Raw genomic sequence first — 18,586 nt, 5'->3', positions numbered from 1 at the left:
ATGCTATATACTAGTTATTTCTCACATGAAAAGTGATTATTTAAAAACAAAAGTCTGTATTTCTGAGTGTCTACCCTTAATATTATAAGGTTCCTATTCTGGCTAAATGTGTGAGCCATGGCCATCTCCATAACAGGCATAGAATTTATTTCAGATGCTTTGCAATATGAATGCTTATCTCCTCAGTCTCTCTCACACAATGTGCATTTCATACACTTTCATTCATGTCACTTAACAGATACCTTAAGTCTAGCTTTTTCCACAAATCTGGTGCATGTCCAGCCATTTTCTCATTATGCTTCACAGACAGAAACTTCATTTTATCTATGTAGATTTGCTTTCCTCTCCTCACCTCAACTGTTTTCTTCTCCTTACTTGCACTCATTTGCATATTTTAGATTTATATTTTGAACTCAATATTCGGTGTGCAAAAGATTTAGTGAAAACAGGATTTAGACAAGGGGATTGCAAAAGTCACTTTAAACAATCCATTACCACCAGTTCAGTCCAGTGTTAACGAGAAAATGAGATATATTGTTCTAGGATGCTGAGGAATTTTCCTGGATGAGGAATAAAATAAACTCTCCTTTGCCACGCTCCCTCGTTGGGAAGGGGGTCGGAGTTAACGGAGAGAAGATGCTGGATCAGAGCTGGAAGGGGTTTAGGACTGAAAACATTTGTTACTCCTCTGGCTCCTCCTTCTCCGCCCCCAAGCCTGAAACAGGGCGTCCTACGCAATGCTTCCAGTCAGCGAATGCGTGTTGCCAAGGCGCTGAGTGAAGGCTGCACCATAATCCGCTGTGGTTAGAGTAGAGCAACACTGGGTGCAATCTAAGGCAGGGCTCAGTCTCAGTGCAGTGTTACAAACTGCTTTGCAACCCAAAGTCGTCAACATGAAAGCTTTTGGGATTCGATAAAATCAGGTTCAGAAAACATCGCACTTCTTGGGCAAACAGCTCCAATTAAATATCCCATTACAAGTATAACTTTGCATTCAATCTATTATCCTCTCAACAACAAAACGTTCTTTCTCATTCTCAAATATCTGGCGGGCAGGGAAAACGAAAAGCTCTCTCAAACGTACTCGGAAAGCTGTTTCTTCAGACAAATAAGCAACAGATAGCAGAACACCAGCTACCAAACCAGTAGGGGACGAGGGTAGCTGAGAAAGGCCAAACTTAATAACCGCTGCAGCGCAGGAGAACGCAAGCGACGTCTGACGTAAGCCTTCCTGCCGCAGAGCATAACGGGAGGAGCGGCGAAACGTGTTGGGGGCGCGCGCCCTCTGAAAACGAAACGAATTCTGCAGAAGACTAGAGCGGCGCCCTCGGTACTTTTGGCCACTTGGGGTTACCCTTCTTTTGTGGAAACGGCATCGTCCGCGCGGTAGGGGCCACCCCTAGTTTTCTCGAGTCGCACGGTGACGTAGTTCCTGAGCGCGCCAATCAGGGGCTGGCTGGAGGGCGGACTCTTCAAATTTGAATTCCCAAACTGTTGGGGGTGTCAGGGAGCCTCGCGGAGGAAGTGAGGGTAACCTGAGGCCGGGCTGCGGGTGGGGGCTGTAGCCGACTTGGGCCAGAGGCGCGAGCCTTGGGATCGCCCACCCCACGCGAAGCCAAGCCCGGACTGCCGCCTTCTAGCCCTGTCAGGCCCTCCACCCAAGGTATGAACTCCTTGCCCCGGTCCCCTCTCCTCCTGCCATCGGTCCCCTCTGGCGCTGAGAGTCCCAGCCCCTCAGCATTTTCGGCCCGCGAGGGCATTTGTACGTTTTTGGTTTTGGTAAGGGGCCTCGCAACTGCTCATTCGCTGTGTACATAGTTGTTGCGTGTCTACTATCGTTGAGATTCGTTTCGATGGTGAACGCTCTGGGCCTTTGTTCTAAAATCACTTCTAGTAAAAAACCTTTACGTTAGAGTGATTTGTGTGCATCACTGCCCTTGGACCCCAAGATCCACAGTGCCATAGAAACAGTTGATCCATCGAACTCATGATTTCTTCTGGTTAAATTACACATTGGTTGCAAACATACATAGATGTTAATAAAATTATTGAGAAAATGGAGGGCTCCTTCATTCCTGCTTTTCGAAGTTAACACTGTTCGCAGTTTGGTACACTTTCAGATTTTTTCCCCTATGCTTATGCTCTTGTGTTTTACAGAAATGCGATTATACGTCCTCTTCTACTCCTTCCTTTTTTATTTAATATATCCTAGCTATTTTCTGTCAGTACTTATATAGGAATATATCTTTTTTATTGAATACATAGAATTCATTTGTATGGATGTAGCAGAATTCCCTCCCATAGTGGTGGACTAGTTTATTTGCATTTTATACTTCCTGTTGAGCATTTCATTAGATTGTGAGGAATTGAGATTGTGTAAACCTGTACAAACTTTGCCAGTTTTTAGTGTGCAGTTGTCCCAATTTATTCATTTTTGATTTTGAGAGTATAAAGTGAACCACTAATGAGTATTTTAACTCTCAGCATAGAGTTGCTATCACTAGCACATTGCCAAACACATAAATCTATGCATTATTAGTATATATTTACTGAATGAACATTCTGTGGAAGAATTCAGTAGTTTTAGTGTCACAGGACTAGATTGCCAAGATAGCCTTCTTTGTCAGCTCTTGTTATTGAGGACTATTTCCTTTTTTTTCTCTTACAAACTATTGGATAAAATACTATTTGCATATGAATTTTTAACTTGCATACTTCTCACACAAGTTACTTAGATAAATATACTTGATTTCTTTGATCTGTGTTTGTATTTTCTGTGATATACTTTTTATGCTTATATGATGTCAAAGACTGATTAGAATAGTTATAAATTCAGCAATAGAGATGCAATAAGTTGAAACTCCTAAGTTCCAAGGTCCTTAGGTGGAAATGTTTTATTTATTTACCAAGTGTTACAAAATGCAACTATATGGTTCATCACCTAGAATCTTAATTTACAGGTGAGGGAAATAAAAAAGTATTTATAAAAGCAAGCTAAAACAAGTCTAAGACCATCTATTCTCAAGTACATGATCTCCTCTAAAAATTCTAAATAGCACTAATTTTTTAAAAAATCATGAGTATAATTTACTTTTGATTTGAGGGTTTTTCAACTAAAACCTTATAGTTAAAAGGTTCAGCAGCATAACATAATCAGGATTGGGAATTATTTAATTAAAAAATTGAATGAATCTTTCAGCTTTCATTAGGATGTATCATCATAGCTGCTGCCTTAACATTTAAGTACCTAAAAGGAAAAGCAATGTTTGTGAAATTTAATCTTTTACAGTCTAATATAGTGCCATATGCAGATGTCATTTAATGCTTTTTGATGCAGTATTAGATTGGAACCTCCAGGACTTGAGGTTCAAGTACATTTAAAAATCAGATGCTCAAAATTAAGTTTTTATAGTTACTAAGTAGATGATTTGGTGAATACTACTTTTTTCTAGAGAAGTAAATTTAAAGACCAGACTGCTCATCTAGAATAATAAAATAAGTCTTTAACAAAAATGTAAAACCTTAGATTTGTAAGCTATAGATTATCCAGTGTTGTTATGAACCAATTAAACCTTTTAATTAGTATAATATTGTTATGGAAAGCAAATAAACTTTTTTGCACCAAATCATGATAAAGGTTGATTTCACATTGAACTACAGGTTCCTCTGGACCCCTGCTGAAGGTCTACTATCCTGAATATTGTGTTTAAGTGAATTATCTGTTAGAGAAAATTTGTTTCTACTGTTTCTCAAGATGATTGCAACACCTTTGAAACATCCAGGAGTGCATTTGTCTTCAGAGACCTCTTCTCAGAGAAGAAATATGCCCATGCATGCAATCTTTTTTGACAGCATTCCTGCAGACACACTTACTCCTGTAAAAGATTTGGCAAAATATCAGAACTCCTCTTTAACACTGAATGACCATAAAACGAATCATTTGCTAAAAATGACAAATTTTAGTAATAAAAATATATTTCATTCCACCATGCTAGCAGAGGCTACCACCTCTAACAGCTCTCTTGATATCAGTGCCATAAAGCCCAACAAGGATAGATTGAAAAATAAAGCAAACTATGAATCACCAGGAAAAATATTTCAAAGAATGAAAGAAAAAGTACTGCGTGACAAGCAAGAACAAGCATCAGGAAACGGTAGTTTGTTGGAACCACCAAAAAGTGAAAAGAAAATTGTTGCTCCTGAAGGAGCTGAGAAAAGAGTATTGCAGCATACCTACCTCTGTGAAGAAAAGGAAAACAACAGATCATGCCAATCAGATAAAAATTCACCAAGAGGTTAGTTTTCTTATGTGTTGGTTGAAAAGCTTTGATGTGTTGTGTTTATTGTGTCTGATACTGTTTTAGGTATTCAGGATACAAGAGTGAACAAAATGGACAAAAATCCCAACCCTTGTGTAACTAGCTCTTATTCAGGTGGTGGGAGAGACAGATTTAAATAAGTAGTTTTTATGGTACAATAGAAGAGAAGTACTGTGGAAAGAAAAGGCAGGGTAAGGATGATGGAGAGAGTTGGAGTGGGTTGTAATTTTCCATGTGGCGGTCAGGGTGTGGTTCAATGAGAAGATGGCATTTGAGCCAAAAAATTGAAGGAGGTGATAGATACAGATAGAATTTTGGAAAAATTGGGAAGGATGATCCAGACAAAGTCACAGCTGGTACAGATACACTGGAATAAGAGTATTCCTCAAAAATTCAAGAACCAGCTATGAGATTAGTATATCACAGAGTGAGTGGACAGAAGTGGGAAGGAGGAGACGGGTAGAGTCAGATAATATATAGAGCCTTATAGGTGAATGTAAGAGTTTGGCCTTTTACGTGAGCAAATTAAGGAGTCAGTGGAGTGTTCTGAGCAGAGAAGTGACAAGATCTGACTTATATTTTCAAAATATCACTTGCCGTCCATTTGAAATAGTACATTTATCTAGGTGAGATAGGTGTTGGTTTGGTTTAGATGGTAGCAGTGAGAATAATAAGTGGTTGGATTCTGGGTGTATTTTGAAAGGAAGAGCTCATAGACTGGGTGCAGAATGTAAAAGATATAAAGGGTGGCCCTAGGGTGTTTTTTTTGTTTGTTCGGTTCTGGGTTTTTTTGCTTGAGTAGCTGTAAGAATGGAATAATTTAACTGAAATGGGATAGACAGGGCGGGGTGGTTCTCAGTAATTAAGTTTTTTATATGTTAGTTTTGATATAGCTATTAAAAATTGAAGTGTAGATGTGATTAGGCTGTTGAAAAAAAATAGTTGGAATTTAGGGAAGTGGTCCAGGTGAGAAAAATACATTCGGGAATCATTAGCACCTAAGTGGTATTTGAAGAGATTAAATGAGGTCATCAGGGATTAAGTGTAGAAAGAGAAAACATTCAAGGATGACTCCTGAGGCACCCCAAAATTTAGAAGTTAAGAATAAACGAACCATAAGAAGAAGATGAGGAGGAAGAAAAACCAGAAGTGATAGTTGGGAAGCCAAAAGGACAAAATGCTTTAAGGAAGGGGTCTTTCACTATATCTGATGCTGCTAATCAGTCAAGTAAGGTGAAGGCTGAGATTTAACCATTGTATTTAGCAACATGGGGGTCATTGGTGGCTTTGATGAGGGGATTTAGTGGAGTGATAGGATCAAAAATGTGATTCAGGAGGGTTCAAGAGAGAATGTGAAGGAGAGAAATTGACAGTGGTAAGTGTCTATGACTCTCCGGAGAGAGCAAAGAAATAAGGGAAGTATGGTTTTGAAATATTTTAGTTTTGGAGTGGCTGGCTGGCTGTCCCAGTCTTTAGAGTGTAGAACTCTAGATCTCAGGGTTATTGAGTTGAAGCCCCATGTTGGGCCTGGAGCCTACTTAAAATATATTTCTTTTTTAATATACATATATATGTATTTTATTGTTTTTAATATATGGGGAATGAACAGTTTTGTATGCTATTGGGAATGATCCAGTAGGGAAGGAAAAACTAAAATTGGTAGTATGATACCTTGAGTAGTTGAGATGGAACAGAATCTGAAAATGGAAATTTTGGCCTTATCTAGGAACACGAACAGATTATGTTCAACAAGAAGATAGGCAGTGTTTATGACTTAAGAAATAATCTGAAGTGGGCAATAAAATCATTAGCTGAAAGTGAGCATGGGAAGCTGGTATTAAAGTTTGAGGAGGTGGAGGTTTAAATAATACAGGAGAGTGGAAGAGTAAATGGTCTAGGCCTAAATTTGATTTCTTTTTTTTTTTTTTTAAGATTTTATTTATTTATTCGACAGGATAGAGACAGCCAGCGAGAGAGAGAACACAAGCAGGGGGAGTGGGAGAGGAAGAAGCAGGCTCATAGTGGAGGAGCCTGATGTGGGGCTCGATCCCAGAACGCCGGGATCACGCCCTGAGCCGAAGGCAGACGCTTAACTGCTGTGCCACCCAGGCGCCCCCTAAATTTGATTTCTTGTGCAACATTAAGGATCTACCTGAGACTTGTGAGCATGAACTTAAATGAGAGTAGTCAGTGTGGTTATGAGTTTTCCTTTAGTCCTATTTAGCTGCATAGGTGTTGCTGGGGAATAGGCAGGGAGTTGAATTTTGTCAGGATTGTAATTTTATCAAATAGGATGAAGAGGACAACGGCGTTGAGGTGTGTGTATAAGGGGACTGTGAAATTTAAGTTAGTTATACAGAGATAAGAGGACCTGAAGTAGATGAGGAAGTGTGAAGAAGTGTTAGGTGTTGTTAGGATAGTCATTGGATTTGAGAGAATGATCTGGGAGGATAGAATAATCAGAATTTGGGACATTTGAAATAGAGATTTTAATGAATTACAGTAATTACTAAACATTTTACATGTACTATCTCATATAATCCTTTCAGCAGACACTGGGTAGATGCTCATTTAATAGTCTAGGACATGGGGCTTACAAAGAGGTTATGTCTGCTCCACGTCTCCCAGGTAATAAGTGATGTGCTGAGAATTAATACAGGTACTTATTTGAAAGGCCATGCTCTTTACTACACAATAGACTGTGGATATATTGTTGTATTTCAAAGACAGTGATATGTTTTGATACAAAAAGCAGAGTTTCTAAGGGAGTTTAGGATGGAGGTAGGGGAGTACACAAAATCTGTTTCGTACAGTCTGGGAGGAAAGGGAGAAGCAAATAATGCACATTAAAGCATGTTTTATTTGTCAAGTGGAATTAGAGAGGAAGAAATAACTCACTGCTTTGAGAATCTGATGGCTCTTTTCCCAGAAAATGCACACCTATAGAAACACAAATTTTGTATGTAATTTCAGAGACCTTTTGGAGAATCTGCATGGACTTTGTACTCTAAAATAAATGACCTAGATTCTATATCATGGTTATATCTGATTGAATTACCTGCTTGTCTTTACTGCATTGCATGCCATTTCTAGTAGAATGAGTTAAAGAAATAAAAACTAACCCTTCTTTTATGATACACATCATTATAACAAAATCTTTATTTAAGATTTCTAAAACTAAAGCTGCATATTTACTAAAACATAATCACTACCAATTTTTGTCAGAATATTTTAAATTAAACATAAAATAATTCCATTTTTCCTCCAATTTTAAGTCTGTTACCCTCCCCTTTTTGTGTGAAAGAAACTCTACCTTCAAGAAATAAAACTTTAACCATCTAGGATATAAAGTAGAATAAAATGTAGGCAATACTATTAGTCCCTACTTGTCTAGTAGATAAGCCTACCAGATTTTGTCTTCAAAGGTCTACTAAAGAGATGTCAAAGGTGTATAAATTATGGTTGTGTCTGCTATTGAGTCACAACATTGCAGCTTTTAACATACAAGCTATACCTCTTCACCTGTTTTTTCACGTTTTAGAAATTTACAGCAACCAGAAGCAGAATCAGAATTTTCCAGACTGGATGGCACTTCATATATAATCTTAAGATATGCCTCTCTGATTTGTGGCAGCACCAGAATTTTATTCCAGATCACTAAGCTTCGAAGTCCAGTAATATACTTTGGTCTAGAGCTGACAAGTTATAACATGTAGTTTTCAAAAAATTCTTTCTCAGCATACTGTACATACAGAGAATGTAATGAAAGCATGAGAAGATAAAAAGGGTAATTAACTATGTTACAGAAGTATACTATATTGATCTGATCATTATTAAATGTTAATAAAAGACATTTTTTTCTTCTCAGTGACTAATACAATTCAATTTCCTCTTTCTTTAAAAACAAAACAAAACTCAACTTCAGTGCAAGAAGTTTCTCTAGTATCATCAAATAGTACTTTCCTTCTGATAAAGCAAAAGATTCAATGTCAGCAGGAAAAGAAAGCATCTCTGCATAATTTAATTTATGGTAAAGTGCTTTTTGTTTTGTTGAATGTATAGTTGAATGTTCTAGATACTTATTTGCCCTGTGTAGGCATCCTTTTCAGAGAGACTGGGCAAAAGGGTGGAGCATTCCTAACCTGAACACTTCTTTTTAATATAAACAGTTTGGTATTATTCTATTTCTCTCTTTTAATTTCATATGATTCTTCTATAAATTTTGTTTGGTCTTGTATTTTTTGCAGAGGTTCCATTTCTGAACCAAGAACATGAAAATATTTCAACTGCAGGATTCTCAAACAAGGCATTACCTAGAGCTCAGTTGGCTAAACAGATTCTTCACTCAAGGGAGAATACATTTGTAACCACTAAGTCCAAAAAGGACACCTTTGTTTTAGAAGGCGTTGATTCTGTCATTGAAAAATCCCAAAATACTGCTGTTGAGACTCTCAATACTAACTGTGTTCCTGTTAAAAATGATGGTCAGTCAATGGTTTCTGATAGTAAGATGACAACAGAAAGGACTTCACAAGAGGAAATTAAGGAAGGAAATGAGAGCACAATGCCCAGAGATACTGATCTGGGTTCCATAAATGATACCTGTAAAATTGTGCTTGCAACTCCAAGATTTCATATAACAATACCTCGGAAATCAAAAAGAAATGCTTCAAATCATTCTCCTCCAAGTACACGTCAAACTCGTACAAATGGAGTTAAAAAAAATAAGGTAGGGCATCTAACATCAGATTTACATTTATGTTTTTACCCTCGTTCTTCAAGAACTGAGCTCTTAAACTCTTATTAGTAGCTTCATTTTTGTGTTTTATTGTTATGTCGTGTAGAGGCATTGTGGCTTAGTGAAAAGAGCAGTGGGTTGAAAGTAAGAGAATCCAAGTGTTAAGTCTTAACCTTGCTCTATTACTAGTTGTATAATCTTCAACAATTTACTTACTCCCTTCGGGGATGAACACTGAGTTCATTTATGTTTTTAATTTTTTTTTTTTCTGATTCTTGGGGTACTATTAACAACAATTAAAAGAGAAAGGGATTATAGCTTATGAAGACTTGAGAATTTTTCCTATTGTAAAATAATATAGAGTGACCAATAAAACACTTTAGGCTATCACGCTATGTTACATTAGGATAAATTCTATGAATGAAGTGGAATGGAATACAAGTTCCAGGACAAAGATACAATGTAAATTTTCCAATTGTTAAAGGTGTGTCCATAACTTTTTAAAAGGATAATAGTGGTATTTAAATTCCATCTAAAATTGAGGGGTGCCTGGCTGGCTCAGTAAAGCATGCAACTCTTGATCTTGGGGTTGTAAGTTCAAGCCCCATGTTGGAAGTGTGATGTAACAGTTATACTTTTGTTTTTTTAAGATTTATTTTTATTTTAGAGAGAGAGTGCATGAGGGGTGGGGGTGGTTTGCAGACAGGAGGAGAGAATCCTCAAGCAGACTCCTTGCTGAGTGTGGAGCCCAGTGTGGGGCTTGAACCCAGGACCCCGAGATCATGACTAAGCTGAAATCAAGAGTCAGATGCTCAACCAACTGAGCCACCCAGGTGCCCCATAACAGTTATAGTTTTATATCTCAGTGTATTCTTTGGAAATTGCATATTTGCAAATATTTAGACTTAGATGAATATTTTTAGATGTTGCTTTAAAAATATGTGAGATGGGTTGAGCAAAAAAGTTTGAAGACCGCTGTCATGAGAGATCCCACAGTACTAATTCTGTCATTGCTACAGTGCTGTTTATCTTACTAAGACCAAGCCTCCCAAGAATCTTATCTGTATACAGTTCTGTACATCCCCTAGTTCTGACCCAGTCTCTCGCTCATCACCAAACATTGCATTGTACCCTCTTGAACTCAGGGTGTATCATCAGCAAAATGTTAAATTCTCAATTTTCTGTAAACATTTCTTAACCTTGCTCTAACCAAAATAATGGCTTCTTTTCTTAAATGGTGGCTCTTTTTTCTCCCATATCCCACATTATTGGACCTAAAGATGATATAATGTATCTCTTTTGTTCCTCATTACTATTTCAGGCCATTTTCCTTCCTTCTCTTTAATACAACCCCACTCCCCCTCCCCAGCTTCTTTGAAGCAAGTGCCATAAGGCTCTATCACTCTCTGTTCCTTCTTGTAGTCCTATATAATACAACCTGCTAGTCATGACCTTGCATTACTATTGAAGTGTTTAATACCTTTTACTTTTGCCTCTGCTGCTACTTCTGTCATCAGCTCTGGTGACACATCCATATAGATGATCCATCCAGCCTCCTTGAATTCTTGATCTTAAATGACCTTTCCCTTACCCTCTACCCTAGTCATACTCATACCTTGTCTTTGCCAGTACATGCACCAGATTCTCACTTTCAAGCATCCTGCTTTCACCAACTCCTGCCTTTCCAGATCATTCTACCCCTAGCACTCTTCCCTCTCCCCCACCATCAATACCTCACCTTACTAAGGCAACCCTTTAGTCCAGCAGTGCTCTCCTGTCCTCATTTACCCCTTTACCTTACAGATTCCATGGTCCCATCATTGTAACCATTTCCTTGATTTAACTCTCAGGTCTCTATTGCTTTTCCCTCTGTTCTCTTTTGACAAAGTTGTGATCTAGTTAAGTTTCACTCATATACCTAAGAAGCAACAGGCAGGGGCACCTGGGTGGCACAGTTGGCTGAACCTCCAACTCTTGGTTTTGGCTCAGGTCGTGATTTCAGGGTTGTGAGATTGAGCTAGTGCGGAGTCGCTTAATACTCTCTCCCTCTGCCTCTCCCCGCTCCTCTTTTTCTAAAATAAATAAATCTAAAGAAAAAAAAAAAAAAGCAACAGGTGGCTGGAACAAAATGTACAGCCACGCTGGTCTCATTTTAAATTTGACAGTAAACCTTAAGTGGGCTCTCAGTATTGAACATCAGTCGTGCTACACTTCACTTGTTAATCCACCCCATACGCTGACTTTCCTAGAATAATATTTCATTCTTTTTCTCTCTCAAAACTTCCAGATCTCCTCTCTTCCTCATTCTCAGTTTATTGAACCTCATATTCCCATTACCAAATCCACCAATCTACTTGCTGCTCTATCCATGTATTCCGCTTCCCCTTCTCTTATAATGGATGAAGAATTTGTGCTCTCTTTTCAAGGCCAGTTCATTTCCTCTTACCACCTAAAGAACTTTGTCCCTCTAATTATCCCCTCAATTGTTTCCTCTCTTCTGGAAAATTCCCATTAGCATATAAATTTGCTGAAACATGGCCGGCATTTAAAAAAAAAATGCAAAGAAAAATCCACCTTCCTGTTACTCCCTATCCCATTCCATCTATCACCCCATTTTTTTGTTTCTATTTACTATAAAACACCTTGAAAGAGGTGCATGTATTCACAGTTTATGTTTCTTCTTATTCCCTCTTAAATATGTTCTACTTCGAACATTCATAAATCACTCCATGAAGATTGCCTTTTTCAGGTTCACCAGTGATCTCCATATCACCAAACCCAATAATTATTATTTCTTATTATTCTGTTGCTCACAAGGGTTGTAACACAGTGAATCAAAACATCCTTCTTAAAACACTGTATTGCATTTTCTTGAATTCCATGATATCTCACTCTTGATTTTCTACTGTCTCAGTGGCCATTCTTCTCATTACCCTTTGCTGCTTCCTCTTGTCACAGTTTATGATGTTGGAATTCCCCAGAATCAGTCCTTGAAACTGATTCTCGAGTGCCTGCACACATTCTCAAGACTGTATTATCCACTGCTGTAGCTTTAAATTCCATTTCTCTACTGATAGTTCCCAAATATATATCTCCAGTCCAGAACATTCTCCTAAACCCCACTCACATATTCAGTTGTCTATAGGACTTCTTTATTGATATCTAATAAGCATCTCAGATTTAATATGTCCAAAACTAAACTCTTGATTTCTTCCCCCAAAACTTCTCTCTGTTGTGTCCCATATTGGTACATAGTAATACCAGCCCCCCAAATATTTAGGTTACAAATTTTAGATTCATTTGATACTTCTGTTTTTCTATCATACTCCACATCCAAACTGTGAGGAAATCTGTTGGCTCTACTGTCCTGAATCTGGCCACTTCTCACTATTCAACCACTACCTCCTAGTCCAAGGTACCATAATCTCTTGGATTACTACAGTAGCCTAATGGTCTCCTTGGTTCCCCTGTTGCCTCTCTCTCCTTCATTTTGTTTTTCAGACAGAGGCCAGAATCATCATCATCATCATCATCATCATTATCATCATCATCTCCATCTCCTCCTCCCCCTCCCCCTCTTCCTCCTCTTGTTCTTGTTCTTGTTTTTGTTCTTCTGATTTTGTTTACCCTAGAGGAAAAGACAGGGTGCACACGAGCAGGGGAAGGGGGAAAGGGAGAGAGAGAATCTTTAAGTAGACTCCTCGCTGAGCACTTGGCCCTACACAGGGCTAGATCCCATGACTCTGAGATCATGACCTGAACCGAAATCAAGAGTCTGACATTTAACCAACTAAGCCTCCCAGGTGCCCTGCCAGAACCTTTAAATAGTCCAATTTCTACCCAGCAACCCCTTAAAATATTAAATCATGTCACTACTCTTCTTAAAATCCTCCAGTAATATTTTATCTCAAGAGAAAACCCTAAGCCTCTACCATAGTTTACAGGACTACATAATTCAGTCCTTGACATGCCTAACTTCATCTCTTACTCCCTGTTCTTGCTCTCTTGCTTATTCCTTTCAAGCTACTGTGCCCTCTGTGCTATCTACTTGGGGACTTTGTACCTGTTCCTTTGCCTGGGAGAATCTATTCCCAGGTAACCTGTAGTTTTATCCCTTACTTTATTCAGTTCTCTGTTCCAGGATCTTCCCTATCATATCTAAGTAAGCATGTCCTTTACTTATTTTTGATAATTATCACTGCCAGACATTATTTGTCCATTTGTTTGGATATAACCACCACCACTCCACTTGCTTCTACACATCCACCCCCCAGCCCCCATGAGTGCACGTTAGCGCGCGCGCGCGCGCACACACACACACACAGACACACACACACACACACACACGAATGTTTGCTCTAATAGGGCAGCTGTTTTATTTCTTGCTGGATCCCACTGCCTAAAACAGTGCCTGGCATATTGTAGAGGTCAAAAATATTTTGCTGAATGAATATGAATGAACATTTTGATATTTTATGTAAGCAGGATGATACAAGATTCTGGAGCAAGAATTCCCGGATTTGTAACCAGTCCGTGCCCCTAACAAGTTATTTAACTTGACTTTATAGTTTCTTTATCTATAAAATGAAGAAAATATTATCTGCCTCCTAGTGTTATAAGGATAACATGACTCACTGAATCTAAGATGCTTGGGACACTCACTGCGTAGTATTATTTTTTATTTTTAATGTCATCTCCATCTGACTGTTCCTTGATCTTAGATAGTTCCAAATGTGGAAGTACTAAAAATGAAAAAGGAATTTCATTGCCTCTTCGTAATTGAGGAAAAAAATAAAATAAAAAATAAACATAATTGAGGAGAAGTGCAATAACTAGGAGCACCTTCCATTTTAACGTCTTTTTCTGGCTCAGCATAAAACTACCACTGAAGGATTTGTCTTTATAAATTCACAGTTTTTTGTATGTAAAGTAAATGGCTATTCAAATTATGACTTTTGTTGAATTTCTCATCAGAAATAGGTCAGTGTTAAGTTGTTACTCACTAGAAGCAATTTCTCAGCACAGACATTCACAGCAGTTTTCCTCTACAATAGGGTTTTGTCCTAAAATAGAGAATTCTCTGAGCTGTTTAGGTATTTGCTCTGGAATAGAATGCTGTTAAATATTAGCAATCACCTTTGTAGTTTAAAGAAAATTAAATGCAACTCCAAATCAACTTTGCAAAAAAAAAGAAAAAATGCTACATTTTTTAGGGATAAGAATGATGGCGAAGTGTATATTACACAACTGACTCTTTTATCTAAGTTATGTCTTTTGTCTTTAATGGGCTCCCTAGACTTTTAGGTGATTTTTTTTTTTTCTCCAGTGGTTGAGATATTTGACATAAGAATATTTGAAGTAGAACTGATTCTGGATTGGAGAAAAATTATGCAGTACAACCTCCATTCAATCTCCCTCTTTTCTGTTTCATTGTATACAAGAGTTTTTACCTTATATTTAAAATAGAATGTGATTCTTATATAAATGAGCACTAAAGAATCATTTGGATTACTTATATGAGTTTTTTCTATTAATTTGATATAAATTGATATTGTCATGTTTTTGCTACAAGTAACACAGGAAACATATATTTCATTTTATGCTGATTAGGTGGTCCAGCTACAGGAATGGATGATTAAAATCATTAATAATAACACTGCTATATGTGTAGAAGGAAAATTGACGTAAGTATAACATTTCAGTATTCTAATAAAATTTATAAGTGTATGAGAGCTAAAAGGAGATGCATCTTCCAAAACAAAGACTTTATAACCAGGTTACCAACTGAGCCAGAAAAGTAAAAGGACTGTGCAGAAGCTGGATGTTGACTGTAACCAGATTTCTTGTTTTCACCTGTTAAGTTCCTTTTAGAATAGTAACAACTCAAATTTGTATACACAATGCTTTATTTTTTTCAGAGGTTCTAATAAGTGGACTGGTGTTCTCTGCTTAATTATATATGGGTAGTTAATATTTACTACGTGCATTTCAGTCCAGATTCTCACATCTAAATTGGGACAACCAGATCCAAATTACTGATCCAGAAAAGGAATCAGAATTATTTAAATCTTTGCCATACAGCTACATATTAAGTAATCATTGGCACACTCTGGTTTTCCCTAAAGCAGAAGCGTCATCGGGTAAGTGGGCTTTGCCTAATTTTCCTACTCTATTAGCACCATTTTCTCTTTTTCAAAACCAATTTCTTAGTGGCTAAGAAAAAAATTGTAATAAAAGGTTGTAAAAAAATAATATAAGATATCCCTCTTCAGGTACTCACCTAGAAGTTTATAAGTTGCTTATTTAAAATCTGTCTTGCCCATTCTATTTCTGCTTGTCTTGGGCCAATTCCCTTAATATCAAAGAGGTGGGCTGTGTTGCCGTTTTTGGAATCCCACTGCTGCTGCCTTACCAGCTGTATGACACGGGCAAATTATTATCCTTTTTCAGTCTCAGTTTCTTCATCTGCACAATGGTAATAATAATATTACCTATTCTTTGGGTTATTTTGAATATTAAAGTAGTTAATATTTGTAAGACTTGAGAACAGTGCTTTTGGAGTGCTATTTAAATGTTAGCTAAGTAAAATAAAACAAAAAAGCACAAGATCACTGTATTAAAATATGTATGAGTTTAATCCCATTTGACCAAATGAAAGGAACTTAACTGTCATATTATACTTATAATTAGTGTGTTTATTACTAGTTATCCGATGAATTGGGCATGTTCAACATTTACCTAATACATCTTTATATTTGGTTCTATTTTATATTCCTAGCTTCATTTAAGGAAATATGAAGAGTAGATTTATGGGTTAGTGATTTGATCTTGCAGTTTGTTTTTTTCCCAGTTGGAACCTCTATTTGGTACATTTCAAAGAGGAAGGTAAAAATACTTGGATGGGTAGTGAGGGTAAAAAAAACCCCACAGGATTAGAGGAATCCAAACTATGTAACTGCATGATAGCTACCACAGTATAGGCCCTTAGGAGGGACACAGGAAAACATTCTTCGGAAACTTGGCATCAGTTAAGATGAAGTTGCAAACATTGTCAGCCCCAGTCATTTAGGGAAGGCCCCTGCTTCCTTGCTAATGATAAATTTTGTATTAGTAATTTGGTTTGGCCACAGTGCAGTTTCTTGATACATACTCTGATGATCACATTAGCCAGGCAGTTGAGTTCTGCTGCAAAGTTTGGCCCACAGATGTTGTGTAATTAGAGGAATAATATTGCTAGAGTAGCTGGAGTGCAAATTTATTACTTTCTATTATTATAAACTTGTATACTTATATATGTACATTGTGATTATGGGTAAAATGTGAATATTTTGGCCTTTAATTTTCTCCTAGAGACATCACTAACATATATTGGCACAGTAATGTAATTATAGAACGGATTACGCACAACAAACTTAGGACTTTGTCAGGCAATATTTATATATTAAAAGGGATGATAGACCGGATTTCCATGAAGGAAGCAGGTAATGACTGTCTTTATTATAAATTATTTTAAATGAAATAATTAACCATATTTCTAACAGTGATATCTATCTTTTATTCTTAATTAGGTGTTTTAAAATTATGACTCAATCAAAATAAAAATTAAAACAGAATTGACCACATTATGTAAAACTATTATATGTGTTGACCATTTGTCTCTGATTTAATCACCCTTATTGACAGTTTAAATAAGTCCAGTGATTTTTAAAAATTCAAGTGAGTCATTGTTATGTGAGGAATTGCTTTATGAGACTATAATTTAACTCTCTAGTTTGTTGAACCTGCCCAGCACAACCCCAGTCCTGTTATAATCTAATTTCCTGCATATGCCTTGTGCACAGTAATGAGGCTGAAGAAAAACATACCTGAGTATTTAAGTTTGTGATTACCAGCAACAAGTTGTGGTCTCTTGGTGCTATTTGGTATCCTACCACGTTTCCCTGTTACACTCACTCTCCCATCCTCCTTGATGACTATTGCATATTTTTACAAATTTTCAATACCTCCTTGTTTCCCCTAACATGAGAGGTACTGGGAGAGAGCGGAACGCCTGAGCAATAGAAACAATCAGAAGAGAACTTCACCATCACATTTACTGACCTGCTTACCTTTGTTTCTGCTTTTGTCAGGAATGAACTGTCCACACTCCTGTCTGTGTCAGCCTCTCCATTTGTACTCTACTTTCCATTTTCCCTCTTTTACTCAAGGATATCACTCCAGTAATTCTCCCTTATCCTGTCAAAACAAAAACCCTTTTAACCCCACTTATTTCAGCTACTGTTTACAGCAAAAACAGCTCAGATTCCAATTCCTTGAATTCTTTCCCATTTTTAAGAAATTCTCTTTAATCATGCCTTAAACTGAAATTCTTTACCAAACAGCCCTTATAACAGTTACCAGTGGTCCCCACATTGCTAAATCTAGTATATTCTTATCACAGTCATACTTACCTCCTTGAAATACTTCTTTGCCTTCTGAAACAGTATATTCAGATTTTCATGCTGCCTTACTCCCTGTTCCTTCTTAGTTTATTTGCTTATTTCGCTCTTTGTTCTTTGCCTCTAAATAATGGGGTAGACTGTGGCTCTTTGTATACACTCAGTGCTGTGCTGATTTCTTTTAGGCTTTAAATCTCATCTATATGGTAACAAATGCCGAATTTATATCTCTTACCAAAAAAACTCCCCAAGCCACTCAACTCATTTTCCATCTGCCCGTTTGACATCTCCAGTAAAATGTCTGCAGGCATCTCAAACTTGATATGTCTAAAACCTGGTCTTCTCCCTGAAATCTGCTTAGGTAATAGTCTTCCGCCTCTTTCCTTGATTCCAGTGGCTAGCCACAATCCTTGGAGACATCTTGAATCTTCAGTCTCTCTCACACCCACATTTAGTGGGTCAGTACATCTAATTGGCGTTATCTCCATAATTTATTGGGAAGCCAGGCCTCTGCTGACCTCTGTGTTCCAGACCTCCCTTATCTTTTGTCTGAATCATTGCAGAATCCTTATTTGTCCACTTGTATTTCCATAGACTTCTCAAAATAGCAGCTTTTACAGTCCTGTTAAAGTAAGTCAAATCCTGTGGCTCCCTTGCTCACAATCTTACTATAGCTTCCCGTCTCACCCAAAGTAAAAGTCTAGGTCCATAAAATGACCCCAGAGCCTTATCATCTTTCATGTTCCCCTACTGCCTCTACTCCCTTCTGAGGAGTCTCCTAGTACAAACTTCTTTCATTCCACTCCAACTATACTAATTTGTACATCAGGCCAGGCACACTATTACCTCATAGCCTTTTATTTCTTTCCCTCTGCTTCCAGTGTTTTAATCCCATATTGACACGTGGCTCATTCCCTCATGTCCTTCAAAGCTTTACTCAAATGATGCTGTTTCAGTGAGAACCTCTGTGACTAACCTTTTTAAAAATGCTGCCTGTACCCTTCTTCCTCCCCCAGCATAAATACACTCGTATCCCTTTGCCCTTTGCGTAATTTTTCTCTGTAGCATTGATGACCAACAAACAAGGTGTT

General features: G+C 37.5%; 1 protein-coding gene across 3 annotated transcripts in view; it reads left to right on the top strand.

Annotated features, from left to right (window-relative positions):
• The first annotated feature begins 1,230 nt into the window (after nucleotides 1-1,230).
• Nucleotides 1,231-18,586, top strand: part of MIS18BP1 (MIS18 binding protein 1) — a 41,266-nt gene continuing 23,910 nt past the window's right edge. The window contains exons 1-6 of one of the 3 annotated variants that reach the window (XM_087859035.1): nucleotides 1,248-1,663; nucleotides 3,661-4,295; nucleotides 8,239-8,349; nucleotides 8,567-9,048; nucleotides 14,668-14,741; nucleotides 16,408-16,538. In XM_087859035.1, the coding sequence (XP_087715161.1) occupies nucleotides 3,755-4,295; nucleotides 8,239-8,349; nucleotides 8,567-9,048; nucleotides 14,668-14,741; nucleotides 16,408-16,538 (1,339 nt within the window). In that variant the 5' untranslated portion in view covers nucleotides 1,248-1,663; nucleotides 3,661-3,754. Of the gene's footprint in view, nucleotides 1,664-3,660; nucleotides 4,296-8,238; nucleotides 8,350-8,566; nucleotides 9,049-14,667; nucleotides 14,742-16,407; nucleotides 16,539-18,586 lie in introns of all 3 variants that reach the window. The other 2 variants (XM_087859034.1, XM_045799302.2) reach the window with 2 other exon arrangements.

This window comes from Ursus americanus, chromosome 35 (genome assembly GCF_024610735.1).
Source record: "Ursus americanus isolate L20-20 chromosome 35, mUrsAme1.1.p, whole genome shotgun sequence".
NCBI classification, from domain to species: domain Eukaryota; kingdom Metazoa; phylum Chordata; class Mammalia; order Carnivora; family Ursidae; genus Ursus; species Ursus americanus.
The sequence above is the reverse complement of the archived record's forward strand: the minus strand, read 5'-3'. Positions and strand labels throughout refer to the sequence as shown.